Here is a 19,772-nt window from a genome sequence, read left to right on the forward strand (position 1 = left end):
GGTTAATCTGTGACCAATAAATAATATGTGACAAATGAAAAAAATAAATTATGATCGAAAAATAATGTCTGACCTAAAAGATTGTTAATCTGTGACCGATAATTTGATAATTTGTAACTGTATAATAAGTTGTGACTTGTTTGATTTTAGATTTGAAGTAGATGTGGTGTTGGTTGTGTTAGCGGTGGTGTTAATGGTTGTGTAGGTTGTGGATTGGTGGAGGCTCTATTGAATCGACCAAGTGGTACAGGCGAGTGCTATTGCAGTGGTGGTGTTGTGGGTACAGTGTGTTGTGTGCGGTGCGGTGGTTAGGTGGTGGTGCTGTGGGTATGATGTGTTGTGTGCGATGATAATGTCGACATGGTGGTGGCTCTAGCAATGTCAGTGATGTCGATCGGTTGTCCTGCAGTGGTGGGCATGGCTCTAGTGGTGGTGGCTCTGGTTGGCGCCGTTTTCTCTGTTGTGGTGATGAATTTGTTAGTGTATTGTGGTGTTGACTAGTCATTATGAGGTGGTGGTGGATTTGTTGGCGGCAGTACTCCATTGTTATGGTGGTGATAATGGTGATAGTGGTTGTAGATGTGTCAATCACGACGATGGTCGTCGGTGGGAAGAAATGGTATTCGATGTTTGTGGCCAATTATTTGATTGATTGTGACTAACAATTGAGGAATTTGTAATATGTGACCTAAAAATTGTGACTGTAACTCACAATTGATTAAGTTGTGATCGAACAATTAATCATGACTAATTAATCTAATAATTTGCAATGAATGAATGAGTTGTGACCAATAAAATTTTGATTCTGTGACCAATGAAAAATTCGTGACCTATAAAAATTTTTACTGTGACGACCGTGATCGAAAAATAATGCGACCTATAAAATTTTGATTTGTGACTGAAAAATAAGCTGTGACCAATTAATTGATAAGTTGTGACCATTAAATTGGTTAACCTGTGACCAATAAATAATATGTGACCAATGAAAAAGATAAATTATAACCGAAAAATAATGTGTGACCTAAAAAATTGTTAATCTGTGATCGATAATTTGATAATTTGTGATTGTATAATAAGTTGTGACTTATAATATTTGTAATATGTGACCAGTAAATAAATCGTGACTTAAAAAATTTTCAATTTGTGACCGATGAACTAATTGTGACCTATAAAATTTTTGAATTGTGACCGTAAAATAATTTGTGACATAAAAATTCTGATTTGTGACCAAAAAATAATGAGTAACAAATCAAATCGTTAATTTGTGACCAAATTATATAAATCCGTGACCTAAATATATTTAATTACTAAAATAATTAATTAATTAATTAAATTATAAATTATTCTTTAATAAAAATCTGGTTTTTGAAACTTGTTTTCTTATTTTTGAAATGTAGCATAATTAATCTCTCATTTATGAAATTTTCCCTTTTAATATTAACTTGGATTTTGGGCTAGATTGAAAAAAGGAAAAAAACAAAAAAAGAGACAACTTACAAAAATACCCCTAAAATGAAATACCACTTTCTCTAATTAAAAAGTGAAATGTCACTTTTATTTAAAAAGTGATGTTTGTTATTTAAAAGTGAGCTTGACTTTTATTAAAAAAAAGTGGTGTTTGTTACTTAAAAAGAAATAGAAATTCAAGAAAGCGATAGAAAAAAGTGACAAATATTGAAAAAGGTAACAAAAATTAAAAAAGAAAAAAGTGACACGATATCTTTTTTTTTATTAAAAAAAAAGTTACAAGATGTCATTTTTTTAAGCTCAGTGTCACTTTTTTTATTGAAAAGTGTTTTACAATCTTTTATTAAAAAAAGTGATATTTGTTGCTCATAAAATTGAAAAAAACTTCAAAAAGATTAGAGAAAAAGAAGAAGTAAAAATTCATTATGTAAAGTTGAGAGTCACTTTTTTATTATTCTTAAAATGTAATGTTGGTCACTTAAAAAATGACAAATTTGAAAAAAAAAGGTAACAATCCGTAAACAAAAGTTAGCCATTTGGCACATTTCCAAAAAAATGATTATTCTGCAATAATATGGCCGTATTGATTCTGCACAGTCTATTGACTTCTCTCTATTCTGTTATTTTTTCTTCACTTTTATAACAGTCATACTAATTCCGCACAATCCAAATTCTTTTCCATTAACTAGCCCTCCAAATCTTTCAATTTTCTCCTTCTTTTGTGGTTCCCAATTTCTTAATACAAAACATCCTATACTCTAGAATGCAACAACCTCCAAAATTAACTTCTAGTATGTTAAATCGAATCACTAAGAGTCGAAATCGGATCGGTTATTTTTGCAAAAAATTGTAAATAACAAAACAATAAAGATCGAACACAAAGATATGTTTCGCTCTAAAAAGGGCCCAGATGTTCAACCTTTCGGCCTAATCACCCATTGAGCATCACCAAAAGGTAATAAAGCTCAAGATCCACTAAGTATCAATCGAGAATAGTACAAATGTACGAAGAAACCAAGGGTTTCTTCGAGTTCTCTTTCGCCTCTTTACACTGAACAACCCAAAACAACCTCTCAATAACTAATAAACTGTACTACAACAATCATACTACATCATTAAGAAATCAGATTGAGAAGAACACCAAGAATATTTGGATTTACAGTAAAGAAACGAAGAACCCTAATCTTTCACTCATAGAGAAGAAAAACAGGCGAAAGGGCACACGGTATCATCACTGGAATTAGGGCCAAAACCAAGTTAAGTATCTGAACAGCAAAACATCACATACCAAGGGACGAGATTCAGCCACGTGGACGACTGATCTCTACCCCCTTTAAATGAGGCATTCACGCTTCTTCTATGTAAAACACGTTTTAGCAACCCGGGAATATAATGGACCCAAGTTTACTCAAACATTTCGGCCGGCAAGAAATAGTGAGGCAGCCCACAAAATAATAACAATCTCCACCTTGCTGAACTATTTCTTGATCTTTACTAGTGGATCTAGAAGTCTATATCACATCTTGGATCATTTGCTCTAATTACCTGCAAGAAAAGAAAAATATTAGTTCAAATTTGTTCAACACAAATTACTTGAAGTTCTGACTTTTACTTAGTAATGTTCAAAATCTTCAAGCAGTTTAAAAATTTATTTAAACGTAATACCTTGGTTCCTAAATCTACAGGATTAAATTCTGTAGGAATTTTCACCGGATTTATCATACCTTTTTCTGCCGTATTTCTCACAAAGTGAAACTTTATATCTATATGTTTTTTTCTGTCATTACTCAAATGTATGTCACTTTGGTTATCAGTATAAACTCTAACAGAATTATTTTCAAAATCTATTTCATTTAATAAACTTCTAAGCCAGACACTTTCTTTTACAGCATCACGTGCAGCAATGTATTCAACTTCAGTAGAGGATAATGCAACTAATTTTTGTAACCGAGACTTCCAACTAATGCAGCCATCACACAAAGTGAAAAAATATGAAGATGTAAACCTTCTTTTGTCTAAATCACCAGCAAAGTCAGAGTCGGTGTGACCTTTTAAGCTTACCACTTCATTACTTCTTTTAAACACCATACCTAAACTTGAAGTACCTTTTAGGCACCTCATCATCCATTTCATGGCTAACCAATGTGTTTCACCGGGGTTGGACATAAACCTTCTTAAAGTATTAATGCCATGAGCTAAGTCAGGTCTTGTACACATCATAAGGTACATTATAGATCCTACAGCATTAGTATAAGGTATCTTTTCCATTCTTAAGAATTCCTCATTAGTCTCGGGTGAGTTTTCACTAGACAATTTAAAATGATTTGCAATGGGCAAAGACACAGGTTTACACTCAAGCACAACAAACTTTTCAAGTTTTTTCTTCACATAAGAGTCTTGTTTCAAAATTAAAATGCAATTATTCCTGTCTCTTTCTATTTCCATTCCAAGAATTCTTCTTGCTTGACCTAGATCTTTCATTTCAAATTCAGATTTCAACTTTGACTTAATGAAATCAATTTCAGATCTATCATTACAGGCAAGCAACATATAATAACAAGTAAATTGATCTAGGTCCACCAGAACCTTTATAGAACAAACAGGAATCATAATTGCTTTTAACAAAACCTAAAGTATGCACATAGAAGTTAAATTTGATATACCTCTGCTTAGGGGCTTGTTTCAGTCCATAAAGCTACTTTTTCAACAAGCAAACCTTATCAACATTTGACTTTACTTCATATCCTAGGGGCCGGTTCATGTATAAGGTTTCATCAAGATCACCATTAAGAAATGTCGTTTTTACATCAAGTTGATATAATTCCCAGTTGAAATGAGCAGTTAAGGCTAATATAATTCTGATTGAGGTGTATTTGGCCATAGGTGAGAAGATTTCATTGTAATCTACCCCCTCCTTTTGAGTGAAACCCTTGGCCACAAGTCTGACCTTGTATCTTTTATTTTGTGAATCTGAGTCTCTTTGTTTGATTTTATATATCTACTTGCAATCAATAACCTTTTAGTTCTTTAGTCTGTCAACCAGAACCCATGTTTTATTTTTTAAGAGGAAATCCATTTCTTCATTCATAGCATTTTTCCAATGTTTAGAATCTAAACTTTTAATAGCTTCATCAAATGTGGCAGGTTCAGAATTTAGTGAATCCAAGATTGAGAAATATGTAACAAATTCTTCATCACTAATTCTGGTAGAAGGTCTTACATTTCTCCTTTCTCTATCCCTGGTCAATTGGTAATCAGCAAGTGTATCTCCTAAGGACTCCTCTTCAATATCAATTTCATTATGTTCAGGATTTTCCTCAGATTGAGGGGTCTCCACCTCAATCAAATCATATTGATGATCAAATTGATTTTCTAGCATGGTTTCCTTTAACTATGCAGATTCTGAAGTTTTAAGGTTAGTAGATTCAACATATGGCATGTCATTTTCATTAAAAATGATATTTCTACTAATGATAACCTTAAAACCATTTTGGTTTCTAACACACGGTCTGTACCCTGTAGTTTCTTCTCCATAGCCCAGGAAAACACATTTTAAGGACCTAAGTTCAAGTTTCCCTTCATTTTGATGTGAATAGGCAGTGCAGTCAAAAACCTTTAGTTTACTGTAATCAGGAATTTTTTCAGACCACAACTGTTCAGGAACTTGAAAATCAATAGCACTAGATGGACTTCTATTTATCAGATAAGTTGTAGTTTTTAGGGCTTCTCCCCTGAAAAACTTAGGGAGACCACGACTGTACAATATACACCTTACTTTTTCCAGTAAGTATCTATTCATTCTCTCAGCCATACCATTTTGTTGAGGTGTGTATGTTACAATTTTATGTCTCAAAATTTCAGAATTTTTACAGAAAAAATCAAACTTATTATTGCAAAACTCAAGTCCATTGTCTGTTCTTAATGCCTTGATTTTCTTATTTGTCTGATTTTCAATTATTAATTTCCATTGTTTGAAAGTATCATATTTCTGTTTAAAAGAAAAATCCAAATTTTTTTGAAAAATCATCTACTATAAGTAGGTAGAATCTGAATCCACTTAGAGTATTAACAGAGGCTAGTCCCCACAGATCAGCATGTAAATAATTTAGAGTGGAAGTAGATTTGTGAATACCAGTTTTAAAAGGTAATTGTTTTTGTTTTCCAAAAATACAGTTTTCACAAAAATCCAAACCTTTAACATTGTCAATTCCAAAACATCCAAGTTTATTTAAAATAGATAGCCCTTTTTTTGATATGTGTCCAAATCTTTTATGCCAAATTAAAGACTTATTTGAGTTAGAGTTTAAGGCTGCAGCACACTGATCAAACACAAATTTTGCACACTCAATATAGATGCCATTAATCTTGGGAGAGGTTACCACAATTTTACTTCCTTGCTTAAGTGTTAGAAGCCCTTTGTGAATTGTGATTATATTTATCATCAAGTTCACCCAAGGAAATAAGATTTCTTTTAAGCTCAGGTACATATCTAGTATTTTCAAGGTCAAGAGTGAAGTTGTTATCCAACAGAAATTTGACCTTTCCAACTCCTTTAACTTAACAACTCATGTCATTTCCCATCTAGATATGTCCACCATTTAGGTCAATTAATTCGGTAAACCGTTCTATTTTGGTACACGTGTGAAAGGTGCATCCAAAATTAAGGACCCATTCATTTGGGTCCCTTCTGGTAGTTGTAACCAAAACAACCTCTTGAATATCAGATTCATTTTTACAGGCAACAGCTGCAGACCCTTTAGAATTTATTTTATCTTTCATATCAGAGATTTTCTTGAAGTAGTCTTTTATTATGTGGTCAGTCTTCCCACAATAGTAACACTTTTTGATTTGGTTTCTGGTTTTCCCTTGATTCTTATTCTTTTCCTTAAATTTAGAGAATTGAGGTTTTCCTTTCTTGATAGAGTTTTGATTGAAAGAATATTGTTTCTTAGTTTGGTTATATTTCTCTTTTATGTATAACCCTTCACCATATTTAGAGTCTTTTAACTCAGCTTTTATTTCACGTTCTCTATTTCTCAGGGCTGAAATAATTTTATCAATAGTAAGGTCTTGCCCCCCATATTCTAAAGCATTTCTGATATCTCTATACTTATCACTTAAAGAATTTAGCAAGGCTACAGATTGTTGATCATTAGAACTCTCTTCATCACAATTAGCAAGGTCCTGAATCAGTTTTGTGAATCTGTCAAGATTTTCTTCCAAATTTGACGTGGGATCAAATCTGAAATTATAAAATTGTCTTAGGAGATAGCATTTATTTGGCATAGTTTTAGTTAGATAAAGTGATTCTAACTTAGTCCATAGAGCTTCGGCAGTTGTTGTTTCCCTAACCTTCCTAATAACACTATCAGATAAGTGTAGGAAGATTGTACTCCATGCTATGTCACTTAGTTCTTGCCTCCTATAAGCACTAATTTCTACAGCCCAATTTCCATCAACAGCTGCAGTACACCTTTGCTGCAACAGTAATGCCCTCAGTTTTTGGCACCAGAGACTGAAGTCTCCAGTGCTATTCCATGTCTCAATTTCAAATTTATGTGTAGTAGACATGATGACAGATAAATACAAAAAACAGCAAATATGCAATACATAAAGTATATAGATTCAGGTATATGATGACTTGACGAATAATAACAATATGAGTAAACAGAAATGCACTTATATCTACTTATTATGCAGTGTACAAGGTAATTAAAAATAGCAAATATAAATCAGTTTGGAAATGGTTTAAGGGGTGATAATCCAGCAGCCCACTACTTCCTTAGATTCTCAGATCCTCGTAGGAGATCTTGGACAAAGGTAAGCAGTGGATGATTACTTACCTTAATAACCGAAGCCAAATAGATTGAAATTACAGTTTAATAATAGGGGGTTCAAAAAAATACCAGAATCTAAAACCCTTAATGTTTCAGAATTAAGAAAGACAGTGAAGGAACGTGAGAACCAGACCAAGAAACCAAATGCAAAACCAAGAAGTCAATGAGTCACCAAGACTCAATGTGAACTCAATAGTGAGTCAAGAACTCACCAAGGATCAGATTGGTTCAACTCAAATTGATAGAACTCAGTACATAAAACAAAGGATCAAACAGAGTCAATAACGAGTTAGAGTAAATCACGACGAGTTAAAACGAGTCACATTAAAAAATACAACTTTTGGTTTTAAAGAATTCCAAGAAAAACCCCAGATCTGAACCAGAAAACGTAAATCAATTTCTTGCTAGAAAGTTTTTAAAATTTGTGGCTCTGATACCACTTGTTTAATCGAATCACTAAGAGTCGAAATCGGATCGGTTATTTTTGTAGAAAATTGTAAATAGCATAACAATAAAGATCGAACACAAAGATATGTTTTGTCCTAAAAAGGGTCCGGATGTTCAGCCTTTCGGCCTAATCACCCGTTAAGCATCACCATAAGGTAATAAAGCTCAAGATCCACTAAGTATCAATCGAGAATAGTACAAATGTACGAAGAAACCAAGGGTTTCTTCGAGTTCCCTTTCGCCTCTTTACACTGAAAAACCCAAAACAACCTCTCAATCACTAATAGACTGTACTACAACAATCATACTACATCACTGAGAAATCAGATTGAGAAGAACACCAAGAATATTTGGATTTACAGTAAAGAAACAAAGAACCCTAATCTTTCACTCAGAAAGAAGAAAAACAGGCGAAAGGGCACACGGTATCATCACTGGAATTAGGGCCAAAACCAAGTTAAGTATCTAAACAGCCAAACATCACATACCAAGGGACGAGATTTAGCCATGTGGACAACTGATCTCTACCCCCTTTAAATGAGGCATTCACGCTTCTTCTATGTAAAACACGTTTTAGCAACCCGATAATATAATGGACCCAAGTTTACTCAAACATTTGGGCCGGCAAGAAATAGTGAGGCAGCCCATAAAATAATAACATGGTAAATTACAAAAAGCTGCTAAATCGGCCAAAATTGGAGTGATCAACAAGTTCTTTCATTTTTGACATGATTTTCTATGTGGATAAAGCCTTCTATCGGTGGGTGCATCACCTCTTCTTCACGTGGGTTAAGCTTATTTCTTTGTGTTGGTGAAATGACTACTTCGCATAGTGGGTGATGAAGGTTTCTCTCTGCAAGAATGACTGTATGGTGGTCTCTGTACTTGGTTAAGAAATTTTAGATTTTGGTAAGCGCATAAATTACGATTATAAGAGGTTTAAGTTGTTTTAAGAGTATTAATTTAATTCCTTCCCTTTTTGGAGTAGTAGACCTAATTTCCTCAAAATAAAAAAAAGTTGCTTTCATTAGGCTCTTTTAATGGCACGTAAAAATTGGTTGTAGATATTGTTCCCTCATATATCCTCCACCATATCAATAACAGTTTAAAGACCTCGGCTAATCCACCTCGGAGTGGGCATTTTTTTCCCGAAACCAGTGGAATTGGACCGACACCGTTTAAACTCGACAGGTTCGGTTCCAGATTTTCTAAACAACGATTTGATTTTGGAACAAATTATTAAGAACTAATCAGTTTCGATTTGGTTCCTTGTTCTAATATCGGAACCGTTGGGAACCGAATGATTCTCATAGGATTTTTTTCCTTTTTTGGTAAAATATATGACTTAATCTTCAATCACTTTTATAAAAAATAATCGAGTTCCTTTTTTATTTTAGACTCCAGTACTTTCCTTCTCTTTGATTCTCCATTCTTATAATTCTTTGATTAATTGATTCTTAAGTCAAATTAGAATATTGAATAAATCTATATCTAAATAAATTTATTTACAATATATAATTTCATTTCTAATATGCGAAATTTTTATTTTGTTTTCACTTCGATTATATAGTTGTTGATCTGATCAAAACTTTTCATCTAGATTTCTACAAATTATACCGACAGAACCAGAAATTGCAATAAATTTTTAAAGGGTGTCCAATTCTATGTAGGATTTTGATTTTGATTTCGATTGAAGTTTGTTTAATCATTGGAGTACTATGCAGTTTATATAAGTTGATGATTGCTTGATGATAGTAACTTTTATTATTTTGATATTATTTTTAAATTTGTAGACTTAGTTTTCTTTTAATATTTAAATAGTATGTTCGGTTCTTCTATATTTTATTAAAAGTATCACGTGTGTAGCAACTTTAAATTTTTTATTAGTGAATCTTTTATTTTGACATTTTTAAAGAATCGGATCGGAACCGATTAGTTCGGTTCCATAGCTAACTATGAAATCAATGGTTCCATTTCTGAAATTTTCATTGGTATTTGGTTCGGCCCACTCCTAAATCCACTTAGAGATTCGTGAAATTTATGCAAGTTGCAATTAGAAAAGAAATACGTTTAATCATGAATTACAATGAGAGTATAATAAGATGGTTGTTAATAATACTTCTCCTAGTATTGAGTTGTTCGATTGTAGTGGGTGGTGCCATGGCAGTGATTTAACTGTAGGTGGAGTAGGGTGGACGAGGTGTATTAGAGGAGATGATCGATTTTCCTTCTTATCTTTTCCATTTTAATTCCTCTTTTTCTTTTCATTGTTTTAACGGTTTTAAATAGGGAAAGGGGGACTTTCAAAAAAATAAAAAAGATAGGAGGTAAAACGTCCCGATGTGATCTTTCAAGATCATCGACACCACCGCAATGGAACATGAACACTAGGCTAGATGGAATTTTGCGTTGAATCATGATGGCGGAGCTCCGACTAATGTGGCTCTCTTGTGCCAAAATCGGAATAGCATGTGATGGGCAATGACGGGAGCAATACGATCTATAAGTGTTGCATATGGACTTGACCTCACCTGAATAGCATGTCGGCGAGGACAGAGAACATGACCCCGTCACAAATTCTCTACTTTGTTTTTTTTTAAATTTTCAATCTAATTCATTTAACAACAACAACAACAATAATAATAATAATAAGTCAAATATAAATTATTCAATATTCAGAAACATGATATTATAAATCATTGCAACTTTTGCACAACTATTCATCACATAAGTTATATAATTCTTGGCAAATAAATGGAAGAAAATTCAATTAATGATTATAAAAATCACACTTGAAACATTAGATAGCATAGGCAACGACTGAACTCCTCACTTGATACATTCCATCATCCCACACCAGAGAACCAAACAACTTGTTCGAACTCAGTGTTGCTACAACTGTAACAACAATTAATGTTTGTTTTTGCCCAATAGATTTGAAAGAAAGAACAGAAGGTACTACCTTACTACTGAGTCCGAACGGTGCCACAACAATTGTTTTGTACATGGATACTGGTGAACCGACATTTGTGATTGTCCAATGAAAGACACAGGTGACAAAACCACCAGAGGTTGTAGATAATGCAAGGAAGAATAGTTTGGATCCCACACTGTGCCATTGTTAGTTTGGGTGCAAGTGCTGTTATTTCCAATAATAAGACTCAACTGCTTAGTGTTGTAACCTTGCCCACATAAGAATTTGATGTAGTCATTTTCTCCCAATTCGGGACTTCTAGCCTTTCACTAGATCGATATGACCGGAACCATATGCAAATTCCCTGTCCATTTTTATTGTCGCACTGCTTGGAGTAGTTGAAGAAATTAAAGAGAGCATTGGTTACTTTCCATAACATTATCACCGTTAAGTTGTGAAGCTTAATTATTGTCATTCAGTATGCGAATGGACCTCATAAATTTTGATTTTCTCCTAATTTATCTTATAAATAGGAACGATAATTCTACTTTTGTATTACCATCATAAAAGAGAAAAAGAAATTACAGAATATAGGCATGCAATTTTATCTTGTAAATTTCTTTTCAACATGATGAATTATCATAGTGACGGAAGAGGACATAATCTAACATGGAAACGAACATCTATAAATCTTTCATATCTTTATTTATTTCTATAAATCGATTGCTCTTGGAATATAATTAGGGTTTCTAATTCTGTGTTCAGGGAAGAGAATTAACTACCAGTTGTCATCAAATCAGACTTGATGGCAGCGGGAGACTAGGTTGGGTTAAAGGATTTAACATAAGCAACTGAAGCGGTGGCATGAGGACAAGACATGGATGTTCGAGATATAATTTTGTATGGAATAACTATGGTATCTCCTTCTAATCCAGTAACTGTAGTTGCTTCTGACCATGCAGCAACAATGTCAATTCCAGGTGCACATAGAGCAGGCTATAGGAATGCAAAAAGGCAACTAACTTAAGTAGTGAAAAATTAATATATCGTACTATTGTAATATTTATTTTACTCGATTCAGCCATCCAACTTAGTTCGAAGGCCAAGAATCCATCCTCATGCGAAGTCTCATATCGAGATAATGTCACTTGTAATTGGATTTGATCCTCTTGACAAAAAGGAAACAACAAAGGGGGCCTTTTGTGTAGTGCTTCAACACACTTTAAGAATTGTAGCGGTCATATTACTGCATTGTAATTAACAGTATATATAATTAGTTTAAATTTTGTAAAAAGTATGCTAAAATATAAATTGTTTGGAGAAATGAAAAGGAGGGTGATGTGAATTATATATTTACTTTGTCGTGTTGATATAGTTAAAAACTTCGGTACCATCCCCAAGTAGGATGCTGATAAGCGAAAGGAGAAGGCAAAATCTTTGATTCTGTCATCTTGCATTATAGATCTGGTTACACCAGCAACTAGAGGTTGTTCTCCACCACCTAATGTGAAAGGACAATGGTTCCATTTACCAGTTTTTTTGTCTAAGGTGTCGGGATCGCAATACCTACATTTACTCATCATTAATATTCATCATAAAAATGGAAACAAAAAAATAAAGAAAACAAGTTACTTTCTTGAGGGTCTTTTCTATATTCTTTCAACCTTGATTCGGAGCCATCAAAACCTTGTGCAGGTACTTTTCCACCATAGACTAATGAGTACATCTCGTCTTTGAGATTAAACGTGTTTACAGCAACTCCCTGAAATTCAAAATTTAATGACATCACCGGGTGTATATCAAATTTAAATAAGAAAAATAACTGTGATGTTAATATTTTTTTATTTTTTTATTTTTTTTTTCACCTCATAAGTTTTACCATTCCCCAACTGGACTTGTGTCAAGAATTTCCTGTCTATGTCACTTGCAGCAATTGAGAGGGACCAAGGTGACAAATTTGTAATGGATTCAGGATCAGGGCCTGAATTACCAACAGAATTTGAAGCGAGTATTCAATTTTTCATAGAATGGAAACCGCAATACGTGCAGAAGGCACCCTTCCTCGAGCTGTTCCCGTGCCAAGCCCCAACAAGCTTGCCCCTTGTACAAGGGCCCCGGTCGCTGTGGATGCCGTGTGTGACCCAAATCCTGAGGTGAGGGAATATCGGGTTTCCTTCACTATGATAAAATTTCGCTCAAATTATTTTGCTGCAAAAACATGATTCATTTCTTGTTAGAGAAGTTGAGACTCTAACAGCTCATACTTTTAGATAAAGTGGTTCACTAAGTATGACTCATAAACACAATAATATAGTTTTAACTGCATAATTTGTAGCATTATTAGAAACCGAAAAAGAAGCTAAATGGCTTAAAGATTTACTTTATGGGATATCTTTGGGACTGAAGAATACATTTTTAATATCTATTATGTGTGATAGTCAAGTTACATTAGCAAAAGCACACAATGAGATATGTAACAGAAAGTCTAGACACGAATCTTAGACATGACTACATAAGGGAATTAATCAAGAGTGAAGACTTAGCGGATCCTTTAACTAAATATCTAAATCGAGATTTAGTAATATCTATTTCAAATAGGATGGAATTGAAACTATTAAATTAAAAGATCTACCAATGATGGCAACTATGTAAAATGGTTAAAATTTGGAGTGTCATTTAGTGGCTTCCTTTATTTTGTATCAGAAAATCTTTATAGATTTTCAAATCAATTCAAAATTAGTCAAATTTTCTAGCTGAATTCTAATTTCATTAAACAATTTTGCTATATGAACAGGGCCACGTCGGCCTGTCCGTCGAATTGGCGGCCACATAACCCCTGTTTGAACAAGAACAGCTTTTTCCATTATTAAACTCAACTAATTTCATGCCCAAATCTTTCGAAAGATTTGGGCCGGCAAGCGATCTTGAAATTGGTGCTCATTTCTCGCTGAAATTCTAAAGCTTAGGGATAAGAGAACTGTTCCCATTTAATTATCATTTAATTATTCCTTCATTTAGTCTTCACACAATTTAATAATCACATGATCTAAGACAATCATGACAGAATATCTTGAAAACTAGCAATTCTTTAAAGTCATGGTTGGGATAATAGAGTCGGATTAAAGAATAGAAAAAATAGTATCATCCACTACATAACAGACTACTATTTAACATTATATACTAAGCATATCATCGAACAAACACTGCCATTATCAAGTATTGATTCTAAAGTTCGAAGTGTTCAGAGTCTTCAGACTGTGTAGGGACTATGAAACACAATTGTCGATTCTCAAAATAAGCGGACAAAATAGAAAATACAGCATGGTTGCTTACTTGAATAAAAGAAGTAAAAGATATGAAATTCCATTAGTTTAGTGGCCCAAAAAAAAAAAAGAACAAAGAACAAAGGAATGATTCAAGTGAATCAAGCCTCTTGATACAAACATAACTAATAATATATAAAAATTGAAAATTCTTCTTGCAAATCTTGATTTTTATCTCTCTCTCTACATGAGAGGGCTATTGAGAAGTCCATGCCAAGATGTGGCATTTCCATTCATATGGTTTGTATCCCCATTGCCAAATTGCCATGGAAATCCCCACAATTCTCTTCTTTCATCTTCTCTTGCATTGTGCATTTCTTGCTTCACTCTTGTTTGTGCGACACTTAGCTCCTCAATTTGCATGTTCGTCATCCCATCATTTCCCAAATACCCCATGTTTCCATTCCCGTAGTACAGATTGTGGAATTCATTCGGGTTTTCGAAAAATCCACCTCTAATCTCGTCAAAAAGCCCAGAATCATAACAAGGGATGTTAGGATTACCTGACATGGAAAAACCATGGCCGTCGAATCCCATTACTCCGGTGGTCTGATTTCGTAGCCTGGCAATTGCAAGGCTGAGATCATTGGATTCATAGGATAGAGGTGTTAAAGAAGAGCTAGAAGGACTGGAGGAATTTGTTGTCAATGGTTGATCTTGGCTTCTCTTTGCTGATGATCTTTTGTTCTTCCTGCACCCTCCACCCACTGGAACATTTCTCAATGTTCCACCTTTAGTCCAATATCTCCTGCATGACTTGCAGAAGTATCTTGGCTGGGAAAGACTGTAGTTATTGTAATAGCAAAACTTGGTGTTGTTAGAGTCACATCTAGGACATCTTAGGGATTGCTCACTAGGCCTTGGCTTCTTTTCTTGCTGGGGTTTTGTGCTGCAAACCAACATGCTTTCTAGTGTTTGGGAACCCATTTCCTGAACAGCAACAAAGGAATTATAATTAGAGAAAGAAGACCCATGCGGATTTTTGAATCAAGAACCCAAAATCACTCTAAAAAATGAAATCAAAAGTGAAAAATATATCAAAATGAATCAAGAAAGACTTGTATATCCCACCTGGTTGTGTGCAGTTGAAGGATCCATCCATGCAACAATCAAATCTCCTCCTGAATTGTGAAAGTACAAAGAACAGATGGAGAATTGTTTTTTGAGAGAATTAAGTAATATAAAAGTTTGCAAGATAGCTCCACCCAAGCCTCTACATATACATATATATAGAGTGAGAGAGAGAGGTCGGGGAGAGGAGAGAGGGAGAGTGTGTAAGAGACAATTCACACAGAGGAATTAGCTGTCAGCCAATTCTGTGATGGGTCCCAGTGGCATGATTATGCAAATGGTCCCACCTACATTCTATTTCAAAGTTCGAGCGTCTTTGTCCTATTTGAATAAAAACTGGTTTATTGGCAATAATTATTAGAGACGGTTGCAGACGGTTAAATTTCACCTGCGGTCAGCCTGTCACCGAACATTTAGAATAATATCGAATTAGTTACTTTACTTCAATTTTAGAAAATATCAATGGGGATTGTGTGTGCTTGCCATGCCAAATTTGGATACATTGAACTACGAATTGTGTTTATTTCCAACCAAATTCCAACTTCATTGTCTAACACTTCCAAGTTTCAAAGTGGCTTTTATACGAATAAAGTATACTAGTCAGTTCAAACATTTTATGGATGGCCGTTCAACCCGATTGATCCAATTGGTAGTGTTTGTTGGTTGTGTCAAACTTTGTTTTCTATATACAGCTCTATTAAGTACAATTTACCAAAATTACAAATCGAGTAGAATACATTATATATCTTGGGTATAAACCTTGTTTTGACACTGAACCTATGGGTATGAACTATTTTGGTCGTCATACTTAATGAACTTCTAATTTCTCTCTCCCGTTAGTTACTAGACTAAACTTGGTCTTTGAAAACTAATAGAACTTGTGTGTGCAGGATGAAAATTCTTCTGAAATAATTTGAAACTTTAAATGGGAATAATATGCTACCAAAAAAAAAAACCCTACTTTTACAACCAAATCCATTTTTATAATTTACAATAATATAAAACATGCTTCATAGTTCACGGAATTAAAATCAAACTTTGAGAATAAAATATCCGAAACCTAAATTCCATCTACCACATGTAAGTTGAGTTTAACTTAACTTCAAAAATTATTTCACGTAGGATTTCTATAATCACATGTTCCGTTAGTTTTCACATGTCGAATTGAGTATATAATAAGATAAGATATTATAAATTCAATCTAAATTTTGTATAAAAGTTAAAACTCAATGACCAAAATTAAAACATGCTCACAAGTCAAGTTTTAAAACAAATTCGAATTCAATTGAAACGCTTGGATTCCCGGGGGGCGGGGGGGGGGGGATGCGTTTTGTGGGCCCCTGCAATTGAAATGGATATTCATAGGGTTAGGTTTTTTATAGACCGATGATGATGATAGAACAATGTGGGGTAGGCGACATCCATTAGACAGAGAATATCCACTTTATTTTCATGCATCCCTTCAGAATCCATTGCTTTCCTTCACATTGCCCCTCATTTTTCCACTTCTTAACGGTATTGGTTTAGCGACTAGTCATTGGGATAAGTATCAAACTCTATTATAACCATGTGAAATTTTGCGCAACGACCGAATTTATGTTGTTCAAATTTATTTAGTACTGTATCAAGGGCGAAGTTAGGAAATGAATTTTATTTTATTATTATTTTTTTAACAATGAGTTAATATATAGAAAAAATTCCATAAAAAATTGTTTACATGTGAAAAAAATACAATAAGAATGATTATTGAAATTTGGAGCGTTTTCAAAATATTACATAGATTGGAGTTTCAATAACAATATTTCTCTTCTTTAGTTTTGGAGATTAATTTTAAATATTTACAAAAAGTAATGTAATATATTTTTACTTAGGAGAGTAGGTTCATTAAATGGTTCACATATCACATTACATGTCTACTCACTAACCCGGTGCTATGATTTGGGTTCAATCTCTTTTCTTTTCCCTCGCTCGTTAATCTATTTGATCAAAAATGAAAATTATCTTCACTAAATCACTTGATCTTGAAATTTCAAGAAAAATCTGTACTGTGCTAGCTTGTAGCGATGCAATCATCCATCGTTCTCTCCCCACACATATATATTAAAAAAAAAATGAAAACACATTCCTCTATCTTATCATTGCAAAAGTTCTTGTTAGAGTTTTAATATACATCTTATTAATTTGCCCATGTTTGACAACCATTAAAATAAAATTCTTTATTTTTTCTGAAATTCATTTTCAATCACACATTCTCTACATAAAATATTCTATGCGTAAACCTAATTTTTTTTTTCTAATTTTTGACCACACATTCTCTAAAAAATTCCTATTTCTAAAACCATTTTCCGAAAAAAAATAAAAACTTATTTTAAAGCATTAATGACAATTCATTTAAAGTAAGAATTGGTTCTTATCCATAGAAACGACAAAAAATGATAATCACATGCAATCCAATGAAATGCTAATCAGCCACTAAAAGAAGATTACAAATCCTAATACCTAAACCACTTTGAAATCTTTCTCAATCCTAACAACATTAGTTTTTTTAGGGGGTCCAGTATTATAATTATTATTGGGTTGGTGGGAAAATCAATGTTATCAGAGACAAATAGTCTAAATGTGTCATCATTCAGTTCTATGTTTTAATAAACAGACAATGATTGATTCCACTTAGGATCCCATGACAATCAGACAATGCCTCCCCTCGGCAGCCTACACACACTATCACAGAGTACCTCTTGTTTTAGGGAATACTGAGAGTTTTCGACGAACTATTATCTAAATGTATTTCAAGAGGTGAAGCACCTTGATTGCTACTTCCCTCTTGTAAATACTATTCCTCACTGAGGATGGACGATCACAACTCTCTCTCAATAATAACAACAAATACGTTAGAGGAAATTGTAGGGAAAATAAATACAAATCGATTTTTCAAAAATAAAAAAGTCAATGAGTAGAGGTGAATGAACGAGTTTATAAATGAATCGAGTAATTCTTGGAATGAACTAACTGATTCTTAACTCTTTTAAAATTATTTCTATCAATAAAACGTGGCTTGATTATCTATTTTTCAGTCCAATCGATTGATCTGAATTTCAAAACAATGGTAGAATCCCCAAATTTCGAACAGAAAATTGCGGTGGGCCCCAATGCAAAACTTTGGGACCATGGAGATCGTGGGTAGCCAGCATCAGTCAAGGAAGTTGACTGGTCAAATAAAACACTGAACAAAGTGAAAGTAGGGTTGGGAAACTGTGCCAATTGTGAAAGCATCCTTGTGAAGAAAAGAATCTGCACAGGAAAATAAACCATTTTCATTTTGTAAAAAAAAATGAGATTTGGGTATGCATGGCCCACAATAAGTTTTAGGGAGTGGTGACAATGGGGCCCAGTTGATGATACCAAATGCATGAATAGTACACGTGTCGGACAATTACGGCAACTGTAACATGTAAGTCGAGGAATTGCAATGTCAAATCACTCCTCATCTCCATTGGCTTTCTGGGTGGGTCCATCTAGTTTTCCTGTCTTTTCTCTGTTGCCAAGTAAAGTATAAACTGTCTAATCTCTCTAATTTGTTTTGTAGAGGAAATAGGTTTTGAATTTAGGGTTGTGCTATTTGCACAGGCTGCAAAGAGAAATATCCTTGAATTTAACAAGATAAGATACCTATCAGTTGAGTGAAGCTTGCTAAACATACAGGGTCATGTAGGCCCCTTGTAATGTAGAGGGCCGACACGACTTTATACATGTAGTTTTTCAAAAACGTTGAACCTCAATTTGAGGGTTTCCACTGTCTCGTCCTTAGAACTTAGTGAAGTAGGTAAAATTCGGAATGTGCTCCAATAGGTCAGGGAACAAGAGATTCATGTACACTGCGCTTACAAGGAATCTAATTTCATGTCTCAGAAATCGAACCCCCACACTGCGGCTGCCACCAATACGTGAGATAATATACATGTAGTTTTTCAGTCATGTTATATGTGCATTATGGTTGACAAAAAATTTGATACTTTTTTACAACAATCTACACCTGTAATTTTAAATACATTCATCCTATTAGGCTAGGCCTCAATATATATTAAGTCTTGGGTGGGTTTTGAACTGATTGGGGACTGGGCCTTACTTATGGGGCCCCCACCCCTGCCCCCCAAATAATTTTTTTTTTTTAGGCCCTAGGCTTTGGCCTAGTTCGCCTTTGGCTTGGGCTGGCCTTAGACTGATAGGATGAATGTATTTAAAATTAATGGTGTAAATTGTTGTCAAAGAAAAAAGTATCAAATTTATTGTCAACCATAATGAAGAAAAATATACCATTGAAACAGTTTGAATTCAATGGAATTTGCCTTGGCTGAACAAGAAGAATTTCAGTTATTTCAACTACGTTAAATGATCCTTCAAATTGGTCAAGACTATCTAGTTTACGGCCGCCTCTCTATGATACCAGTTGTTACTTCATTTAATTTGCTTCACTAGTCATTAATTAATATAGGCTCGTGATTCGACTTTGATTGTTATGGGTTTAGCCAGTTGTTACTTCATATATATATATATAGGTTTAGCTAGTAGTGAGAGGAAGAGAGGAGATGATTTATTGAGCTAATCTCTTCAAGTTCGTCCATCATCGCCACCAAATGATCCCAAGGTGGAAGAGACGTCGAAGTCTAAAACATCAGAAATGGGAAATATAAGCTTCTCTCTTTTTCACTTTGG

The 19,772-nt window shown here is 34.0% G+C and overlaps 1 protein-coding gene and 1 pseudogene across 1 annotated transcript; both read right to left on the reverse strand.

The window, feature by feature from the left end:
* Positions 1-10,551: 10,551 nt before the first annotated feature.
* On the reverse strand, positions 10,552-14,032 carry LOC111379411 (annotated as a pseudogene).
* Positions 13,974-15,219, reverse strand: LOC111379419 (dof zinc finger protein DOF3.2-like). The gene is made up of 2 exons (XM_023002778.1): positions 15,060-15,219; positions 13,974-14,918 (listed from the first exon to the last, which is right to left on the reverse strand). Exons 1-2 carry the CDS (start codon positions 15,084-15,086, stop codon positions 14,172-14,174), a joined length of 774 nt encoding a protein of 257 aa, XP_022858546.1. The 5' UTR covers positions 15,087-15,219; the 3' UTR covers positions 13,974-14,171.
* Positions 15,220-19,772: the final 4,553 nt, after the last annotated feature.

The sequence above is a fragment of the Olea europaea genome, unplaced genomic scaffold (assembly GCF_002742605.1).
Source record: "Olea europaea var. sylvestris unplaced genomic scaffold, O_europaea_v1 scaffold1985, whole genome shotgun sequence".
NCBI lineage: Eukaryota > Viridiplantae > Streptophyta > Magnoliopsida > Lamiales > Oleaceae > Olea > Olea europaea.